The sequence below is a fragment of the Fusarium musae genome, chromosome 5 (assembly GCF_019915245.1).
Source record: "Fusarium musae strain F31 chromosome 5, whole genome shotgun sequence".
Classification (NCBI taxonomy): domain Eukaryota; kingdom Fungi; phylum Ascomycota; class Sordariomycetes; order Hypocreales; family Nectriaceae; genus Fusarium; species Fusarium musae.
The window spans coordinates 885,619-905,673 of record NC_058391.1 but is presented as its reverse complement, the minus strand read 5'-3'; the positions used below and the strand labels follow the sequence as shown (position 1 = coordinate 905,673).

The 20,055-nt window shown below is 49.1% G+C and overlaps 6 protein-coding genes across 6 annotated transcripts; 2 read left to right on the top strand and 4 right to left on the bottom strand.

Moving 5' to 3' along the window:
• Positions 1–1,109: 1,109 nt before the first annotated feature.
• J7337_006665 (uncharacterized protein) lies at positions 1,110–2,688 on the top strand (the record flags this gene model as incomplete). Its single annotated transcript, XM_044824326.1, has 3 exons — positions 1,110–1,861; positions 1,974–2,133; positions 2,197–2,688. 3 exons carry the CDS (start codon positions 1,110–1,112, stop codon positions 2,686–2,688), a joined length of 1,404 nt encoding a protein of 467 aa, XP_044679983.1.
• Positions 2,689–5,268: 2,580 nt separating this feature from the next.
• On the bottom strand, positions 5,269–6,364 carry J7337_006664 (uncharacterized protein; the record flags this gene model as incomplete). The annotated part of the gene is made up of 3 exons (XM_044824325.1): positions 5,269–5,552; positions 5,601–5,631; positions 5,681–6,364. 3 exons carry the CDS (start codon positions 6,362–6,364, stop codon positions 5,269–5,271), a joined length of 999 nt encoding a protein of 332 aa, XP_044679982.1.
• Positions 6,365–6,835: 471 nt separating this feature from the next.
• J7337_006663 (uncharacterized protein) lies at positions 6,836–8,635 on the bottom strand (the record flags this gene model as incomplete). Its single annotated transcript, XM_044824324.1, has 2 exons — positions 6,836–7,620; positions 7,954–8,635. 2 exons carry the CDS (start codon positions 8,633–8,635, stop codon positions 6,836–6,838), a joined length of 1,467 nt encoding a protein of 488 aa, XP_044679981.1.
• A 4,288-nt stretch (positions 8,636–12,923) lies between these two features.
• On the bottom strand, positions 12,924–15,551 carry J7337_006662 (uncharacterized protein; the record flags this gene model as incomplete). Its single annotated transcript, XM_044824323.1, has 4 exons — positions 12,924–14,441; positions 14,494–14,892; positions 14,941–15,317; positions 15,401–15,551. 4 exons carry the CDS (start codon positions 15,549–15,551, stop codon positions 12,924–12,926), a joined length of 2,445 nt encoding a protein of 814 aa, XP_044679980.1.
• A 591-nt stretch (positions 15,552–16,142) lies between these two features.
• Positions 16,143–17,285, bottom strand: ALC1 (Allantoicase; the record flags this gene model as incomplete). The annotated part of the gene is made up of 2 exons (XM_044824322.1): positions 16,143–17,122; positions 17,183–17,285. The coding sequence occupies 2 exons, from the start codon at positions 17,283–17,285 to the stop codon at positions 16,143–16,145; spliced, it is 1,083 nt and encodes a 360-aa protein (XP_044679979.1).
• A 988-nt stretch (positions 17,286–18,273) lies between these two features.
• J7337_006660 (uncharacterized protein) lies at positions 18,274–19,080 on the top strand (the record flags this gene model as incomplete). Its single annotated transcript, XM_044824321.1, has 2 exons — positions 18,274–18,412; positions 18,467–19,080. The coding sequence occupies 2 exons, from the start codon at positions 18,274–18,276 to the stop codon at positions 19,078–19,080; spliced, it is 753 nt and encodes a 250-aa protein (XP_044679978.1).
• Between the last annotated feature and the right edge of the window lie 975 nt (positions 19,081–20,055).

The window sequence follows — 20,055 nt, the reverse complement described above, 5'->3', positions numbered from 1 at the left end:
CCAACAACACAGAACAGGACGGAATATATCCTTGATTGAGGGTACTGTTCGACACATTCCTTTTTCTAAACTTACAGGACGGCTTTTCTTGGAGACTCTAATCATCGATGTCAACAACAACCTAGACGTACCCGTTCAGTTGTGAATAGCAAGAGTGATTCACTGGGCAATACACCACGCTGGCTGGTACCTGCGTCTTGAGCTGTAATCCTTTGAAGCATCCTTACTCACTACTCCGTCGTTTACAACAACTTCGCTGAGCTTAAAGCTCCAATCTCTCTCTTAACTTTCCCCTTCACTGCGGAACTTTCCATATTTGGGCCCTCTGTCCTTCATCTCGGCTCAATCCATTCACATCGATTCAACTTTGGTTTCTAGTCGTCTCTTGTCAGCCTTGGATCTTCTCCACTTCTCACACAAGCTTCCTACTAACTCGCACTCGTTGACAGCTCTTTTCTGCGCGTGCCCCCCATGTGTGCTATGTGGAAGAGCCATCCATGACTGGTTCCAAATGAACTTGGCCCTGCTTGTCAACTGGTTTCATCAGCCCCGCTCACCTCGACCGCCACAACTCTGGAGCTGGCCGACATCTCCAGCTCGCCGCCTGTCACCTCTGGCCATCTTATACAAAGCTCGCATATCCACAACCGAAATTGTACGCCGCTTCTTTCTGTTCTCCTCTTCTTCCTTCTTTGATATCACTTGCTTTACATTCTTGTCGTCTGTTTCTTCTCCCTTTTATAACTCCAGTCCCCAGTTGAGACTTGTATTAGAGGAACCACGAGACAGTTACAGCCAAAACAGCAATATTTTTTTGGCAACTCTTTCCTTTCGATGTTGTTGTTTTGCTCCCTGATATGCTTGATCACTTGATCTGGCTGAATCGTACCGCCAGAGCTACCCAGATTCTCAAGCGTGGAGTGCAATCTTGTTGTATAACATCGTTGCCCGCCTCCATTGCCCAGCACTCAGTTAACTGTTTCTTATCTGTTAAAAAAGTCAATTGCAGCAAGCCCCAGCCTCCCAACAATACATGCGCCTTCCATATCCACGCATTCACTCTTGCCGTACAAATATCCCCACTGGCGTAGCCCAGCTACCATACAACGATGCTTACCGTCAAGCAGCCACCAACTTACGGCTACAAGTCCGTCCATGATCTCCCGACTCCGCCTTCAACCTCTCGACCTTCTCCCCCCTTGATAAATCGAGAACCAGCAAGCAATTCTCCGCCTGTCACCTACCGGGGACATAGTCCACCATCACAGCCCATGTCGGCTCCTCATCGTGGCCTGCCCCCGCCGGCAGCCATGACTCTTCCTCCCCAGCAGCCCCCAACGGCTGGTGCTCCTCCACCTACACATCTTCCACCCCATCCGCCTCCTCCGCCCCCGCCACAAGCATCCTTGGGCCCCTCTGGTCACCAGCAGAGAGATTCATGGGGTCAACTACCTGCTCCACCTCAGCAATGGCAAGGAGCAGAGGAATCCATGAGACATTGGCTACAGGCGAGGGCGGAAGAGGATAAGAGAAAGCAGGAAGAAGAGCGGACGAGGCAGGAGAGTTTGCGTCTAGAGCAGCGTAAAGTTGAAATGGATATGCTGCGGACGTCGCTTCAGGCAGGTATACCTCCTCCCATGGTTCCTTTGGTGTTTGCAGGCATGGGGAGCGGAGGAGTCGCGCCACAGGCTGCCCTGGAATGGGCTCAGCAGTTCATGCCTCCTGGACAGGCTCCTCCCCGTGCCCAGATCATGCCCGCGCAGTGGCCTGTGTCGCCTGAACACCAGCGAGAATCTCAAACACTGTCGCATACCCACGCACAGCACCCGGGCATTCCATCTGCATCGACCCCAGCAGCCGGGTATGTGTATCCGCCATCACCATCAAGGCCTCGGGGCCAGACAGTGAGTAGTGTTATAGGACGACCCATGGGCATATCGACATTACCGAGTATCAACACCAACGTACCACAGCCCGCACACGCTCCTCCTCCGATGCACTCACATCAGCATCCGCATATGCAGCAACAACAGCAGCAAGAATCCCAGTCGAGTCCTTCGATATACTTTCACCACTGGCAGCCACCAACATCACAAGCTAGCGGAAGCTCGAACCGACCCGGAAGTCCTTCTGGTTCGTCCAAGACCAAGAGAAAGAGAGACTCTCTGTGAACTGACATAGCTTCTGTGACCATAGGGGAAACTCCCAGAAAGCGCAAAGCAACAGGGCATCATGCCCCTTCCCCCACCCGCAGTGAGCAGCGATATCGGTCACCTCCGCCTCTTAGTCAAAGCAGCTCGTCGAGCGCGGCTTTTCGTGGATCGCGACGTGGTCATTCACGTCAAAGAAGTGACATGTCACCCTTCAGAGTCGTCGGGCCGGGACGGTCTCGCAGAGAGAGTTTTGGCGGACCTTTACGCCGAATGTCACCGATACGCGCCTCCACTCCCATGCCCTCACAAGAAAGACCGGGCAACGAGAACAAACAGTCAGTCTCAGCTATATTGTCAGAGGAGCCACCGCCCAGCACACGGTATCCAGGGCCCCATCGCCCGAGCGAAGAGCAAGATAACCGCTACAAGCAGCCATCATCTGGAGATTCAAAGCCACATCGAAGCATCGAAGAAACCTCAAAATTGCGAGAAGATTCAGGGGAAGGACAAGGCGCTTGATGGTAGTGCACCCTAGGCGCGGTTTTGTCGATCGGCTCTGACGCTTATGCGCCACATGCAGTCATTTTATGTCTAAGCGTGGCTTTCAATTAATTTACGATAATCCACAAATCACACACAAATATGAAGGGTAATTTGCCCGGCCGGATTGATCAACTATCCCTGGCTTGTTAGTAGGCATACTCGAATCAATACTCTGTACCACCTACCTATCGAGGCAAATATGCATCAGACAAGTTGAGCGGCTTTCCCTCATGGTTACTACTAAAAACTCGGACTCAGACTCATCGAAATTGGTCCCTAGGCTTTACATCAGTCTTTTAGACGTTTGCGCCGCAACTTTGTTTTACATATACGTCTCGTTGAGCTGCACTGGAGAGGGCAAGGGTTGGCTAAAGGTTGGGTGCACGGTACAAAACGGAGTTTTTTACTTTGATTTTCGGTTCAATAAAACTAAGGCATGAAGGAATAGCATTGGGTACAGCGGGCTCGGGCTCGATGAGACGAAGGAAAGGAAGAAAATGGGAATATTATTTGATCTATGGACAGTTATAGACACCCTATGGACTTAGATTGAGGAGGATGAAGTTTCGCAGCTTCAGGCAATGCAGAACTGACATTCTCAAGGAGGTCAATTTGAGCGTCATCAAACAGACTCAGAGCGGAATGAACAACAACAATTGTCGCAGACCGAGGAATGGAGAGCACTCTTGCCATTGTTTATTTTGAATGTCAAGCCACATTTTAAGAGGCTTCGGCCCATACAAGAAGAGCAGCCTCATCCTACTAGAACCCTCACACTCTATTTCTCAAAGTAGTCCCAGGAACGCCCCAAAACAGAGTTGCGGTTGCTGGACGCCCATAACACTAGCAGCACATAGCTTATTCTGATGAGCTTCAAGCTGCATTAGGGATCCAGGAGTTGAAACTTGTATCCTTGTAAGAGAGGGGTCTGCTCTGGTCTAGTCCTCAAAAAGTCTCGATGCTACCTGGGCTGCAACCCAAAGCCAGCCATGTCGTTGAACTTTAGAGAAGTCTTCAATCGAAAGAGTGGGAGTGATAGGGGGAGTCGAGAATACGAAAAAGCCACAGTACATCTGACTTACCAGAAGAGGAAAAGACTTATGGAGGAGCTCTACAAGAACAAACTGGGTCTGCTGCATGTAAGCCACTATGCTACTGTGCTTTTCAAAAGTTCACAGAAAATTTATGCCATGCTTATTTCAGCTCTCATCATGCATGCGTGGCTTGTGTAGGAGTGTCTTGAAGGGGTAAACTGGGCCGTCTGGGCGTGATATGGAAAGCAGTTTGGAAGCAACCAGCGAAAAGGCATGAGAAGCAGAGTAGGATCCTCTAAAGAAGCTATAATCTCGTGTCATTCCCTTATTCGGCTCATGCTATAGCCCGTCGACTTATCGCCAGGTTGGTTACATTGAAGCTAGGGTCAAACTCAATTCTGTTTTTATTTTTTATCTTCAATAGTACCAGAAATAAGGACAGGGGATCAGCAAATGGTGTTGGCTGCTGTACAGTTTAAGTAACTCAATGATACAATCCCAACAATTCTGAATATCAATAACTTAACTTGGCTAAGTTTTAGACAGTAGATTCCACAATCGAGGCTGGTCGCTTGCCCTCGCGTTGGTGAGCCGCTCCCGGCCTCATGGCGCCGGTTCCCCCGCACCGGAGCTCCGGGAGTGGTCGGAGACTCATGCCCAAAGAGGCAATTAGCACGGTCGAGGTGGAGGGGCACAGACTGGTCTGTCAAGAAAAGCAATGGGGGTGAATGGATGGACAGAAGAGAATGACAACTTCAGACGTTGAGGCTGACGGAATCACAGAGATCCGAGTAACTACATACGAATACCTGGAGAAACAAACTTTGCTGGGTTTTTGTTGGGAGGGGCCAAATACACCCGATTACGACTTAATAGTTACTGTTATACCTTGATGTTACCGTCTTCTGTATGACTGGAGCCATGTCACCATATTCTGTCACATATAGCATGATCTGATCAAGCCATAGTTAGCTAAGGCTGAGATAGTTACATGGATCTGACCAAACAAGCGAGGCGAAGTACTGTTACAATAATACTGCATAGTTATACATTAACTTCGAGGCTAATAACCTAACTTAGCGCTCGACCCTTGATTTATCTCTCGGCTCTCCTTGTTCTATATCTTTTGCCATCTCTTTATCCTCCTCGTGTACATTAAAGTGCAATCCACGCCGTATTTTCCCAAGCCTCATCAAAGCAACCCCAGAAGCAAGACAGTAAAACATAGTGATGCCAGGAGGGGTATATAAGATTAGGTTCCGTGGCTCCAAACGCTATCAACGATCAAAAGGGAAAAACTCCCATCCTTTTTCTGAATCCATGACGCTCTCATGAACCAATACAAAGAAAAGAATGGCCTCGGTTAGGTATGTGGTCCCTCAGAGGCCGAAGCATGAAGGGGGTATCAGCAACGCAACGCAAAACAGAAAAACACCTTGAAGGGTATCGTGATACAGCTCCACATGTACAAAGAGAAAGCAGGCCAAAAGACAAAGGAGAATGCCCTCGTTAGGCTTGAGTCATGGCAGTAAGACTTGCTACGCCCTCTTCTTGCCGTGGTGTTGTTTGTATTCCGCCTTGACCACTTTCATCAAAAAGTCCTCATCTTTGACGGGGATAGGTGATGTCAATGCCTTCATGGCGTTCTCGAATTCCGCACCCAAGAGGACCTCTCGGAGGGCTTGAGCCAATGCTGCACTAGTAGCGTGCAAAACATCGTATTCCACCGTCTGAGGAGTGTTGGTCTCGGACTTTCGTGATTCGTACATAAAAGACGTGTCATTACCCAATAGGAGGAAGACATCCCAGATTCGCAGCTGGGCTGGAAAGGGTACGGAAAGGTTAAACAGCGTCAGGTACCAGCGCGTACCATAAGCAGTAGTATCAATACATAACTCGTCCTAGAATTGTCAGTGCCCAACTTGGGATGTCGAGAGGCTTCAGACTCACGAGTTTACTGGCTACTTCCTTATTAAGCCAGTGCTTACTGAAGTCGCCCATGGCTGCCATGAGTTCCTCAAAACCTGGACGGTATAGACGAGCCAGTCCACGGAGATGCCACATTCGCACTAGCATGACAAAGCACTTCTCTTCGTCGAAGTAGCAGAGCAGTGTTGCCGCGAGCGAAGCCATGCCCTGAACATAACCTGTCTCAGGATAGTAGATTGATATCGCATGAAGAACCCTGAACAGTAGTCGCTGGCCACCTCGATAACGTCGTCGAAACATAATATGGCGACTGATGGTCCTGGGCACGTCCAAGTCGATCTGCACATCATCTGGGGAGCTTCGTCGCTGGAGCCGATGAAATTCGGCTACGATTCTCTCCTCGGAGGGTGATCCCTCATGTTCCCTCGCGCTGGTGGCCATAAAAGACCACCAAGCTGCCCCCCTCCATCGGTCAGGTATTCCTTTCCATGTCCTTTCAATCAGCTTAGGGTTTCTCATGTCGAACTCAAACTCCATGCCCTCACCCTCGCCGCCCCGACGAACAACTTTAGCCATTTTCCTCCATTTTTCTGACCTTTCCCATTCCTTGCGCTTCATAACTTCTGTCAACTTCTCAGCTTGAATCTCGTCCACGATGTCCTGGAGGCTGGGGGCTGCGTTGAGCATGTCGCCTGCTTCGTCCATCCACCGCCTGTCGCGATTGTGGGGCAGCAAGTTGCTGGCTTGTCGTATTACTGATCGAGATGAGCGAAGCGATGTTGATATTGATAATTCGGATGTTTGTGTGTTGAGCGACCTTGCGGAAACTTTCCTGGTTGGAGTCCGTCGACCACTACCACTAAGAGTGGATGTCAAACTATAAGGGTCTCGTTTTTGTAACAAGCTACGTTTTCTTGGGGAGCCCGAGGCTGACCGCGTCTCTGTTGGTGTGCCCGTTCTTGAACCAGGCGGTGGCGGTAATGTGATGAAGCCGTATCGGTCAACATGAGCACCTTCAAGGTCATCCCAATCTTCGAGTCCTCCGCCTCTAGACAGCAGGGAAGAAGAACTTCCAGATGCGGGCATTTGCCAGGCCGGAGAAAGGTGATTTGGAACACTAAAAAGAAGACGCAGGTTAGCATAAATCATAGTCCGCAATGATTATAATAGGGACATTCAAGGAAAACCATACGGGTCAAGTTCATTCTCCTCAGACGGGACCTCGGGAGTTGGTTCAAGACGCTCGCAGTACGAGTGCCTCTTACCAGGCTCACCGTGAGAACCATCGCCAACAGTATAGAGCGATCTCACCTTTTGAGATTCCTTCTCCACGTCGGCGGCCAAGACACGAATGTCAGGGGTTGAAATCAGGCCCTGGGGAGAACCATCGCCTGCCCCCTTCACTGAATTATTCATGTCGTTGGACTCGTCGCTGGGTCGAGGAAGGGTCTGTGACTTTGGGGTCGTTGGCGTTGTAGGAGTAGGAGTGATGGAACGAGGGGCAGTAATTGAGGGAGTGGGAGTTGGGGTAGCGCGACCCGAGTCGCTCTCGTCATTGTTTGCAGTCGCGAGCGTGTCGGCGTTGGTAGAAGAGGGCGAATCAATTGACATGGTGTGCTGCTTGATAGCGCCGTCAATGGCAGCGGCGTCTTGAGCTCCCAACATGATGCTGCCGCGATTGGAAAAAGAAACAGTGTTCATGAAGGCATCATCGAGGATGTTTTCGCAAGGGATAGACACGTCGAGGGGAACAAAGGGGAGATCGTTATTAGATGAAATGGATGTGGTGCCCGCCAATGTAGCAGTGCTAGTGCTGTTATTCGAGGTTGTGGAGGCAGAACGGGACCTGTTCCAAAAACGGGAAGAGCCCTGTTCCTTATCCGACGGAAGCGACCCAGACTCAGCCAAATCAATCGCCGTATCGGCATCAGTGGCTGGAGCGTTGACGGTAGCGCCAAGTGCTGTGGTAATAGTGGATAGTGCACTGACGGTTGGGGTACTAGATGCGCTGGAATTGGCGGTGCTAGCGGTGCCCCGCCACAAGGGTTGAATTGGACTGTTGAACATTTGCGAAAATGTACCGAACCGAGAGGACCCCGATCTTGATAAGCCCTTGGAGATTGTGGGGGGAGATGAAGAACAAGAAGTACGAGGAGACGATGGGATTGAGGAACAAGGAGATTTGTGAGAGCGAGAACTTGATAGAAGGGGGCATGTTGGGGAGGAGGGAACTTTGCCTGTAAGGCACTCTGAGTAAGGAATTGAGAAAGGAACAGTGGAAGCAGTCGTCCTACTTGGTCGAGTAGGTGTTGCAGGTGCAGGTGATGGTAACGGTGTATTGGAGTGGGACACCTGAGGTGGAGGGGGCGGCGTGGTGCATTGAGCGTTGTACACGACACAAAAGGGATCGGTAGGTATTGATGTTAGCGGCTCAAAGATGCTATTCTCGTCCACAAATGGATCGTCGTCTCGCTGCGTTGTCATACTGGGCAGCGGCATGACGGACGATACCAGTGATGATACGTTTGATTCCACTGCAGGAATCTTGTTTTTGCATTCGGGTTCCGAGTGGCCATCTTCGTCTTCTTCTTCGTGAATTGTTGAAGTAGACTTGTTTCTAGCAACCCCAGAATCACGCTTCCACTCTTCCACTGATACTGGAGAAGTCCTGAGAGTTGGTGGTGATGATGATGACGACGATGATGAGCCTCGGAGGGCCGGGTGCTCCTCAGCAGGCGGTGCGACAATACCAGGAGGTACAATCACAATAGGACGGTGGCGGGAGCTATGAGATGATGCCGAAGAAGAAGAAGGACGACGTGAGAGCCGAGTAGGGTCTCGTGAGACAATGAGAATCGGAGGTTCTGCAGGTATGGTCTTCTCGTATCGCAAAGCCACTATACTGGGATCAAGTCGTAAACTGGTTCGGCGTTCAGGCTGCTTCTGCCGCCCACTCCCAAATTTGGATGGCAACATGGCGCTATTCTGTGAATTGAACAAAGGAGCCAACAACGAGGATGATGCAAGTTTTAAAGACCTCGAACCAACTACCAGTTTGACTGGTTGGTGTCGACAAGGTGGTCTTCTCGTGTAAATAGAAGCTTGGCTGTAAGTAAGACCCCAGCAGGTTGGTTGGGTGAGTAGCAAATGCAAGGGAGCAAAGCTGATGCTGGGGGTCGAGCACACCTAAGACCAGACCCAATAGCTCAGGTGAGAAGTCCAAGAGTAAGCTGAAGAAAGGGAGAGGGCCGTGACCTGGTGTTATAGACAGTTACGGCCAAGTCGATATTCCAGAGAGAACCCAAGGGAGAGTCTTATCAAGGGAGACTCGAAAATAAGCGCCAAAATGCGGACTGAACTGAACTGGAACTTAAACCTATCGAAAATAGGTCGATCAGAATTGATTTGAGTCGAGTCGAGTCATCCAGGTCTTAGACTTGAATGAGACAATGCAATCTCGTAGATGTCAAGTTGAAGGTTGCGGGTATGCAAAGAAATGTTCAAGGATCGTTCTGTACCGAAAACTCGAAGGGTTGGCACGACATTGATCGAGACTGAATTGTCCCGTGTTTTGAATTTTGTTCAAATATCGGTCGTGAGACAAGGTCATAAAGTCGTGTGCAGGTGAAAACAACGGTCGAAGTAGTTAGAGTGAGGTGCAGTGCATTTGATGGAAGGCACAGATCACGGTCTCACAAGAATATTCGATCAAGCAAGCAATGGGGAAGCCAAGCGAAGCGAATCGATCTCAAGATGGAGATGGAAGTGCGTTCCTTATACACCATATCAATTCTACTACTGATGACTAGCCTTGCTAGACCGACTCATCGACAATGCAACAACAACCGAGAAAAACAAACAAAACCTGACTTTTTCACTCTTCTCTTCTTTCTTTGGTCCATTTACTGACAGCCACATCATCCACCGACTCCACGGTTTTCCGTTGGCTACGGCAAGAACCCGCCCGCTACATGCGGTAAGTAAGTTGAGTTACGGGGAATCGAGTATAGAGCTAAGGCAAGGCAAACGAAGCGAGTCGAGACGGTGAAAACTCAATGGCTCGATGTGGTTGACGTGTGGGTTGGGCGAATCCACACCGCACTTAACACCCGGCTAACCATGTACAGGTCGAAATGTCGGAGGTTGACCATCAGGTAATCACAGATAAATGAACGTGACCGACCGAAATACAACACATCGACGCATGGTTAGTCATGGGCTTGGGAAGAAAAAGGCACTCGGAAGAGCTCAGGTGAGGCATTGATGAATGGCTGGCGAATTGCATGCATCCCATGTAACCCCTTCTACGGCCATACCACACTCCTCGCTCTTCAGGCACAAAGAAATGTTACCCAACAGAAAACATTATACATACAATCCGGGTTTAAGCATGGTGACACCCTCTACAACCGAATGTACCTCGCTATGAACCAGGGCATAGACTTTGGAGGCTGCTGCAAGCAAGACCACAAACGGCGACGGTGGCGGCGATGAGTCTTTTAATTATCATCACGATCTATAAGCCGTGTGTTGTGTGCTGTACTCCGTATCTTCAAAGCGTTTGCATTCCGGAAGCAAGGGGTCACCGAGACATACTCCAGTCAAAGACAAAGACAAGCCCAGCACAGGGTAGGCAGATAAACGTCAGGTCTCACATTTCTTCCTCAGCTGCTTAGAGAGGCACTTCTTTTGCCAACCAGCATGTCTTCCAACCATGCCGCAACAGGTTTCGGGGCGAGCTTATTGGGCCTCTGTGAGCTATCACAATGATCCAATCGATACCCAACGTCAGAGTCATCCATACCGACCAGGATTAGCGATAGGGCCGCCTAGAAGATGTAGGGTCTGCAAGGTACCCGCGGCCAGACACCAAACGATGGCCATTCATCGCTCAACACAGCACAGTACCACATAGCATTGAGCGAGGATAAGACAGCACGGGACAGGATAACCTGGTCTCACGGTAGCCTCACACTTTCCAATTACGCGTTTCTTTTCTGCTCGAATCCACGGATTCAACCATAGTCAATTATTCTGGAACACATCTAATAGCGCCTCAGCCACCAGTCACTTAGCCGAAGCCGAGACCCTTAATAACAACAGCCTCAAAACAAAGACAAAACTTTGATAACATGTCCTGGTGTGATTGAGTGAGAGCGTGTTACATACTACGCAAGTAAACCACGCAACCTCCTATTTTAGATCAACAGCTACACAACTTTGCATCCCTCCCGTAGCCTTAGTACAGTACTGTAGCTATAACGTTGCCGCCACTAATTTCAGTACACGAGAACGCGTATCAAACTCTGTTTTTCTCTATTCATATCATCATCAATTCGTCACCATGAGTTTTACATGCTGATACGGGACACTGATGAGCAATAAGCACTCGTTCATCTTTAGTCTTGACACCTACTTCTCTGATTCCACATTTTAAAACCAAAACCTCTTCTTGGAGTAATTATGTGTTTACGACTACTGACTTAGTGGTTCCCTAGCTCTGGGTTCAACTCAGATGATGATCTCCCGATAGGCTGTGCTTAATTGAGACTTTTTTATGCGAGCTCTTACACTTTATCACATTCTTAACCAAGGCCCACCACGGAACCTATTTTTTCCTCACATGAAGCACAGCGAAATACGAAATGCTTCATTTCGTTTCCCCAACGAGAATGAGGAACCCATCTTGGCGAAGACGAAAAAGCAAAATTGAAAATTGTCTCAGTCTTCACATTATTATCGCGCATCTTTACAGAGCGATCTGTGGGATATCCATCTGCCCTGGGAAGATCTACCCGCTCCCGAACCTAGGGAGATTTTTATGTTGGGATACATGCAGGGATCGGACTTTGTCCTGCTTTGGTGTTGAGCCGGCCAAGGCAACATCGAACAGACGAGATTCTCCTCGTTTGGCTTATAGGGAGCCTGCATAATAATGAAAACAAAAAGGAAGAAATATCGTAGATGATACCGGAAAGACTGCACGTACCCTTTCGTCCCGGCCGGGACCGGGCCAAAGTGAGTCCACGTTCTGCCCATAGAGTGAGTGGCCTCTCTGAACGCTGCCTAGGGGAGGAAAGAAAACTCAAGACCTTAGCCCTAAGTAATAAAAATACTTAGGTAGATTTAGTATAAGCTTAGAAGACTCTTTGCCAAGTTTATTTTGACACCTTATATCAAGGTTTGATGTTTTCTTGCCCCCCGAGGGCTGCAACTGTAGCTGTCACCGCCCAAGACCCATGTCCTAGCCTGTCGATGCCAACTCATCGGGCAACCCCTTGCTGCTGAGGCGGGAGACATGGGCGAATAGCGGTAAAGGACATTTTAATCGTCTTTTTCCTACGCCTCTTCTGTAAATCTTCGAGGCTGGCAAAGGTGACGTAAAAGCCGGATGAACGAGCAGCAAACACTTGTAGAGGACTGGTCTGAGACAGGTAGGGCACACAAACAACGCACAATTGGGGAAACGCGAAAAGAAGTGCCCTCTAGTTAAGCTTACTCCGTACTGTACATCCAGACTGCCAACGGTTGAGTGCATGCAGCAAAAGACAACGTCGCGGTGTTCTAAAGTGGATACAAAACCCTTGCTAGGCTAGCTAGGCTGGAGTATGGCACATTTGGCCCATAAAGCTTGAAGTTTGCTCTGCAACCACAAGCCTGATGAGTCAAACAGTCACTGTTCGATCAGGTGGCTGGTGTATGGGGGAGTTGAGAGGGCTGGCACATGTCTCTCATGATTAGAAAAAAGCAACAAAGAATTGGCAAACCATCAGGTTCTTAGATTTTCCTTGCACAACTCCATTTGCCATGTGCTGAACTATACAACCTCGCTCGTGTTAGAATATACAAATGAAGACATATTCCATTTTGCCTCTTCTGGCCTGGAAACTGTATAGGATGGGTCGTTTGCCAAATGCCCCACCGTCTGGCGATGGTCTTTCAACGCGTTGAGAACGTGGCAGCGGATGCGCGTCCGTCACCGTGGGGTTTCTCTCGGCACTCAGGGCTTGTTGCCCCTTGCAGGTTGCATAGGAGGCTTTCCGTAGTCTCTGCCACCACTGGCTTGATTCGCCAAATCTGGCCCATGAGATGCGCCTTGACGTCCACGTTCTATCACCGAACCCTTGATATCAACTGCGAGAGACCTCGTTGCTTACGCAAAAGAGTCTCAGAAGCAGCCCTCCCCCATCATTGGATCTTCCAGGTCGAGTCTCGCTGTCTGCCGGTTTGGTTGTGCATCCTTGACGGCCTTAGTGTCACTTCCTCAAACTTCTTCATTCTCCCAATCTGCTTCGCCGAACATGGGTCCCTTTCTAGTTCCGCCGCTCACCTCCAACTTCTCAAGAAACTCCGGTGGCACCGTGGGGATATACTTGCGCTCTCGCTCACGGTTAACTCCACCGAGTCCAGCGCCGTAAGTTACAAGCATGTCAGTTACCGACGGGAGCACGAAAGGCAACATCAGGGCGGGATCCAGCAGCAGATGCTCTGGCATGTCGTCATCGTCGTCCCAATCATCCTCTGGAGGACTGGCAGTACTTCCAGGAGTGGCGAGATTATTCCCGTTTGACCGGCCCTTTACCGGTGTCACTGGTGTGCTGTCCTGGCCCGACTTTTGTGGTGAAGGTACACCACTCCGCCGTCTCTCTCGCTTGAGCGCCGCCTCTTTCTGTAGATTAATCAAGTATTTCATAGCACTTTTTGGTAATCCCTTCTCGCCCACTTCTGGCCTGTAGTGGTTGGCTGAGTGGATAAGTTGCTGGGGACTCAGTCTCTTGAGCTGCTGTAGTGTGATAACCAGAGCCTCCATATCATCTCCATTAAGTGATGAAAAGCACTGGAGCCATTGGAGTAGCTGGATTACGGGTGCCAGATGTCTTCGAGCAGCATCCATTGTTGACTCCCCAGAAGAGCGCATTTCACCTCCTTCAAAGTGCTCTGCCTGTCTATTATTCGTCCGAGCCCAATCTTCTAGGATTGAGATATTCATGCGAATCTGCATGGCCTTCGTTCTTGCCAGGTACTTTCGATTTGACATAATGCGGTTGAAGAGCTCTGCTCCAATCCAGTAAATAAGCTGGGAAATGATTTGCGCAGTGATGACGGAGTGGATATCGTAAAGGTCGAGTACAAATAGAGTAGAGGAGAGAAGTGAGGTGACGTTTCGGGGGGCTGGCTTTGCTCGCTGCTTCGGTGATGGTGGTCTGAATCGCTTTTCTAGTGGCTCCTCTTTGACTTCTTTCTTTCGCTTAAAGAGCTTCCACTCATTTTGGAAAGTGATATCCTCGAATCCGGGAATAGTCTCGTGTTCCAGCATGGCTACGTCCAAGACCTTGTCCAGACGTCGCTCAGCATCTCGTACAATGAGAATAAAGATCTCATTTATCAATTCAGCCAGCTGCGCCTGGAACTCACCCGTTGCCTCAAAAAGCCCAGGGTCTTTCTTCAGATAGTGAAGCAGTAGGGTGGCGTTTGAGATCCAAAATGCTAGAATAGTCATGTCCCACTGACACCTCTCAACAACATCATTGATGTAATCCATAGCTGACACTAAGAGTCGCTCCAGAAGTTCGGGGCTTGAGTGGTAATGCGCATATCGTGCGCTAAGAAATATCATGTTGGCTGGCACCGGTTTCTGTGTCGGTGATCTCTGCGGCGTCATATTGGTAATAACGATATCAAGAATGCGTTCAAGTTCGTGTTCTTGAAAAACAAACATTTGATCATGTAAGCAGCGATTCCAGTCGAATTCTTGTTGCTCTTCCTCAAACTCATCGACAGGCTATGTTAAGAGTCAGTCCAACAGCTCTTCACGATTTCGATTTGGACCCTACCTCGGGTTGATCATCCATACCCACGTTTCCCAAGTCAACCTCGAGATCACGAGCACTCTCCATCATCAGTCTTCTTCGCATCTCATTCTCAGCCATCTCTTCTTCGAATCTATCCTGGGAGAACCCAGGTCGGTAAAAGTCATCTGTTCCGGCGCTTCCAATACTGTAGCCATTATCGTGGAGATAGAACGACATCTCGCTATCCGGGGGGACAAAGTCGAATGCTGTTCGTCCCGATGATGTCTTTTGGTCGGAGGAGGCATTATTATCGAGGAGAAGTTTAGCAATACCCTTGTGTCGATTTGTCATGGCCCACATTAGAGCTGTCCATTGATTGCGATCTTGTTTGTTTACGTTGGCACCTGCATCGATCAATGCTTGGACAACAGGTTCATGGCCCTAACTGGAGGTTAGTGACTTATGTGCAACATATGACGGCTCACCCACAAAGCAGCTAGCATAGATAAGGGGCGGTGTCCCATCCTCGTCTTCAGCGTCCAAATCAATATAGTCTTTTGCCTTTCCATTGAGAAGCTTTCGAATTCTGTCGACATCGCCGTTACTTGCAGCCATGTTGAGTGCCTTTTGTAATTTCTCCTTCTTCTCCGCCTCGGACAAGCTTTCACTATTCACAACCTCATCTTCGTTCTCGAAAGCAGGAGCTGCTTGGTGCGCTGCCTGGGCGGCCAGCATTTCCATTAATCGCGTGTCGCTGTCTTTGGGTCCTTTGGTAATGTCATCCTCGTATTCGGGGTCGTTTAGCGATAGGTTGCCAAAGTTAAGAGGCTTTGCTATAGCTGGTGTTGTGAGGAACTGGGACTGGCCTATTACAAATGTGTCAGTGACGTGTTGGGTTATACAAGATGCGCAAATGCAAATGCAAATGCGCAGTGGCGATGCGACGAACCTTGCCAGCCATCGTACATCTCGGTCTCGGTGATCAGGTGCTCATTGGGCACATGCCTTCTGTCATCGAGAGATCTGGGTAGATCTGCAGGGAGAGTGCGAGGCTTTTCCTCAGGCTGTGTTTCGGGGTTGATAGAGTCCCCTAGATCCATGATGGAGGGAGGGGCAGAGACAGATTCAGATTCGTCGCGTGGTGCATGGAATCTTGCAATAGATGGTTTGACGATAAAGAAATGCGATCTTGCTAGTTCTCTACTGTTTCGTGGATAAGTAGGCGTTATCGGATCGAGATGTCGTCGGGGCTGAAAGTTGGTTGCTTGTGTTGATGTCGTCTGAGTTGTCGTGGAGAGCAACCTACCCACTTTGTCCCTGGTGAAATCGTGGAGAAACCGTCATTCCGCTTAGGTTTTGGAGCAGCTCCGCTAAGATATACCACCCAACGTTAATTACCACCTCTACACATACAACACATGTCGTCACCGATGTACAGCCACAGCATTACTGGATATAGCTTTGTACTCAATCCGGTATTTCATAGGGTCTCTGCTTCAAATAAAACCGACATCATCTATAGACATGGCAGCTAATGTTTGTGATGCGTGAAATAAGAAGCGAATTGTTTGAGATTGATGTGTATCCACCCAACAGTAAGATGATACTCAATACATGCCAATCTTAGCTTATGCCAATTAATTTCATTTGTATTCATCACGAACATATCCAAAGTTCATCCGTTAAGTACCCTAGACTGCTCGCTTGCCAAATGCCCGCAGTCGTTTCACTCCACCATCAGGAATCATGATAAGCTTTACGTGGGTTACCAGGGCCTTCTTCTCTTTCTCTTCGCTCTCAAACTGATGCTCCTGATCGGGTCCCGTCTTGCTAGGGGGTACAAAGACTCTCCAGGCTGTGGCATCTGCGACAGGATCGCCATGGCCTGTCCACTCACAACCTTCAATTGAGACCTTTTGAGGATAGTTGCCTCTAAAGTGCGCAGTATCAACAACCCAATTCTCGATGTATCCAGGGGCACCGAGCTTAATGATGGCGAAGTCTGTATGATCCTTTCCTCGTGATCGCTTTGTCTCCCAACCGTCGCCCATATCCTTTCCTCGGCCAGGGATGATAAGATTGTCCTTGGTTCCAAAGTGCTCGTCGCTGCACGACACAGCAACACCGCCGTTTTGAGCTGCAGCAAGATCGAAGATGGCATCCTTGTCTTCAGGGAATACGGGGACGGCGTGCCCATAGAGACGGAATCGTGCGATACCGCCATCGGGGTACATGTTGAGCCTCACATGTGTGTATGCCTTTCGGCTAGGAGTCTTGAGCTTCCAGGCAAATCGCTGAGAAGCACCACACTCCTGGATCCCGAGGATGGTCTCCCATTCTCCTCGGCCTCCTCCCCATGAAACAACTTTGTCGTCATCTTGGCTGAAGATACCCTCAACAGAGATAGCAGGAGCATGGTTTCCGTTGAAGAAGGCTGTATCGATCTCGACCCCTTCAATCGTGCCGGAGGCGACGCCCAACTTGATTATGGCGTAGTCGAATGGCTCCTGATTGTGTCGTCGAGTCTCCCAACCATCATACCAAGCACCTGTGAAGACCATCTTACCTGGCTGAGCAATCGGAGCTCTGGGGTTCAACAGGTTAGACGCTTCACAGAACCATTGGTCAGAGTAGCCAAGGACTCGGCCACCGAGACCACTGGAGATAAGATCTGTGATTGTTCAGCATTGTTACGACAGGTCAGTATAAATGAGCCCATATAAGTTCATACCAATGCATGTTGAACGGAAAGTCTTGTTAATGTCGTCTGGACGAATCGTTGCGACCTCGACGTTGTCGAGCTTGTATTCGATTTCGTCAGCAATGGAAGTCATGATGTGAAGTGTTTGTTTATGCAATGTATAATGAGAGTCTGCAGATCTATAGTTCTCTAGAACTTGGGGGTTGAACAATTTTGTAGAACGGTCTTATCGCCTTATTTCCTTCGGCTGCGCACAATGATCTGTCCTATTAGTCGGAGAAGGGGAGCTCGGCCACTTCCGAACTGCCCACTGATATGGCCTTAATATTGGATCATGGCAAATGCTTCCGGGTTTTTGGCCTGATCTCTTATTTTTATTGGACGTTTCGGTACTGCAAACAATCTGACGATCCTCTTACGTACGATCCTTCACCAATCCCAGCTTTTATTGTGATGCAGCTTCAGATAATTCTGGAGTTTCGGCTGGCCACCGGCCGTCTGGCCAATTGCCGTCCCGTCGCCGGCTTCGGGGGAGTGGAGGATCGTATCATTTAGCCATCCAGCCGTTTTTCAGGGACCTTTAAAGCGACAGTGGGCCAACCAGATCATCGTTTGTGGCGAGTCGGTTTGAGTAGATGAAGAGCTAATCTGGTAGCTTAAGCTGCTTGCTCGAGTAATAGATAATTATGCCAGGTTCATACATAGATCATCTGCCAGTACTTCTGTTCCGTTTTCATTTCCTTCTTCCTTACCTTGGTACCCTAGACATTGACGCGATTACTGCGCTACATGATGTATCCGTCGCTCTACCCCGCGCTATTGCCAAAACATGACTTGTGATTGGCCAAAGCTCAGTCATCTCATTGACGTCAACGGTGATTGCAAATAGAAGCGAAACGAAAACACGAATCTATCATTGTAAACTTCTCACTTACATACGTGACCTATCTACATTTGCGAATACCCTCCAAGTGCATACGCAGTTGATAAGCCGGGGGCGTGGATAAGTGAACGGAGAGTTCGACTGGGCACCTCTTTATCCGCTATTTCGTTTGCAGATCGTATACATAAAGCTCGAGTCTCACACTCAGAAGACGACTCTACCTGTTAGTTCACTCACAATGGCAAGTGCTACAGGTGTCCCGGAGCGATTCCCCCCTATCGAGGATTTGCCAGCCAGAGAAACCGAGCCTCTCCTTGGTCGACCTGGCGATGCTGCGCAAGAAGATGGGGTCCCCTTGATCAAGAATCTTGTTCTCGGTAAGCTTCGAATTTGTACATAACCGACATATAGCTGACTGTACGTTATATTAGGTACTGGAATAGTAGCTCAGCTAGGCGTGGTCCTACTCACTATTCTGATCTGGGCAAGCGTCCTCTCTAAGCCTTTGATCCTCTTCTCAGCCCACCCACTCCTTCAATCTCTCGCGGTTCTCACCCTCGCTCAGTCTGTTCTAAGTCTGCAGCCGACCCATACGGCAGAGCAGAAGCGTGTCGGCCAGCGCGTACATGCCAGTCTCAACCTCGTGGCCTTTTTGATTCTTGTTGCTGGCGTGACCATCATCGAGTATAACAAGATTGCAAACAACGGTCCCCACTTTCACTCTGTCCATGGCTATCTCGGTGTCATCACTTCTATCGTTCTTCTTCTCCAATACGGTGTTGGTTTTACCATGTGGGCTACCCCGGCCCTATATGGCGGCGTGGACAATGCCAAGGCTGTCTGGAAGTATCATCGCTGGAGTGGATATATCATTTTTGTCCTGCTCTTGGCTACCGTCGTCAGTGCTGTCGAGACAGACTACAATCACAATGTGCTCAAGATCAAGCTGTGGGCCGTGCTATTGCTGGCTATTGTCACTTTGGTGGGTGTTGTGCCTCGGATTCAGAAGCAAAAGCTCGGCTTCCCAGGTCCTGGCTCGACTTGACCGTCCTTGGTCTGTATCACTTGAACCCTGCTGGAAACCAGTTACAAGGAATCTGTAGGTCCTCCTATGTGCGATGAGTTCGCGAACAGCCTTAGAACACGGTGACTGGTGTGTGGTCTCACTGTTTGCAACTGTCGTCCTGAAAGCTTTTGTACTGCGCCTTTGGCACGATTGTGAGGAATTTGCTGGGAGTAGTCGCGCCTCTCGCCGCTATCAGCGAGCGAGATTTCATCATGTTTAATGCAGTTCTTTTTTCCCACCCTTTTTGTTACTTAGGCATTGGCGCTTAACTATCACAATGTACTCAGTTTACCTGTCTCACGATGCGATATAGGAAATATGTCTACGACGAAGCTAGCAACTACATGTCATCAACTTCTGAGTTGTATCGACCATAAAAGCTACAGTACTGTGTGCAACACGCTGACCATTCAAAGACTTGTAGTCGTAGATCTGCACTTCCTTCAGAGCAAGTGTACCAAATGTGTACAACCTCAGTCTTTATTGCTCGAGTGATATCATCTGTCATATCGTATTACAGGACCTGAAGCCGAACACATCTGATGGCCAGACATAGTCCATCATAAAACGCTCTGGAGAAACATTTTCAAGACAGCTGGAGGTTTAATTTTGGCATGATAGAAAATTTATGATCCTCTCTACCCCAATCCAGGAACAACGGGTTCTCTTTCGTAGAGGCAGAGAGAGGGTTAGGTCTCTCATCAGATACGTGAATGAGTGAAATTTCGGGTTTCAAGACGAAGTATTATCTTAAATTAGTCCAGGAGTCTTGTTGTATAAGACTGAAGGTTGGTGTTTTCTCCTACCCCTGAGACACTGCGGTGATATGTCGCCATTCAAACATATTCTGCCGTTTTGTGGAATTTGTTGGCAACAGACAAACGATACTGTTTTCTGTCAATGAAGTGTTTCTGGTGGAGCAGCATAAGACAGAGAACAAACTTGTATATACTA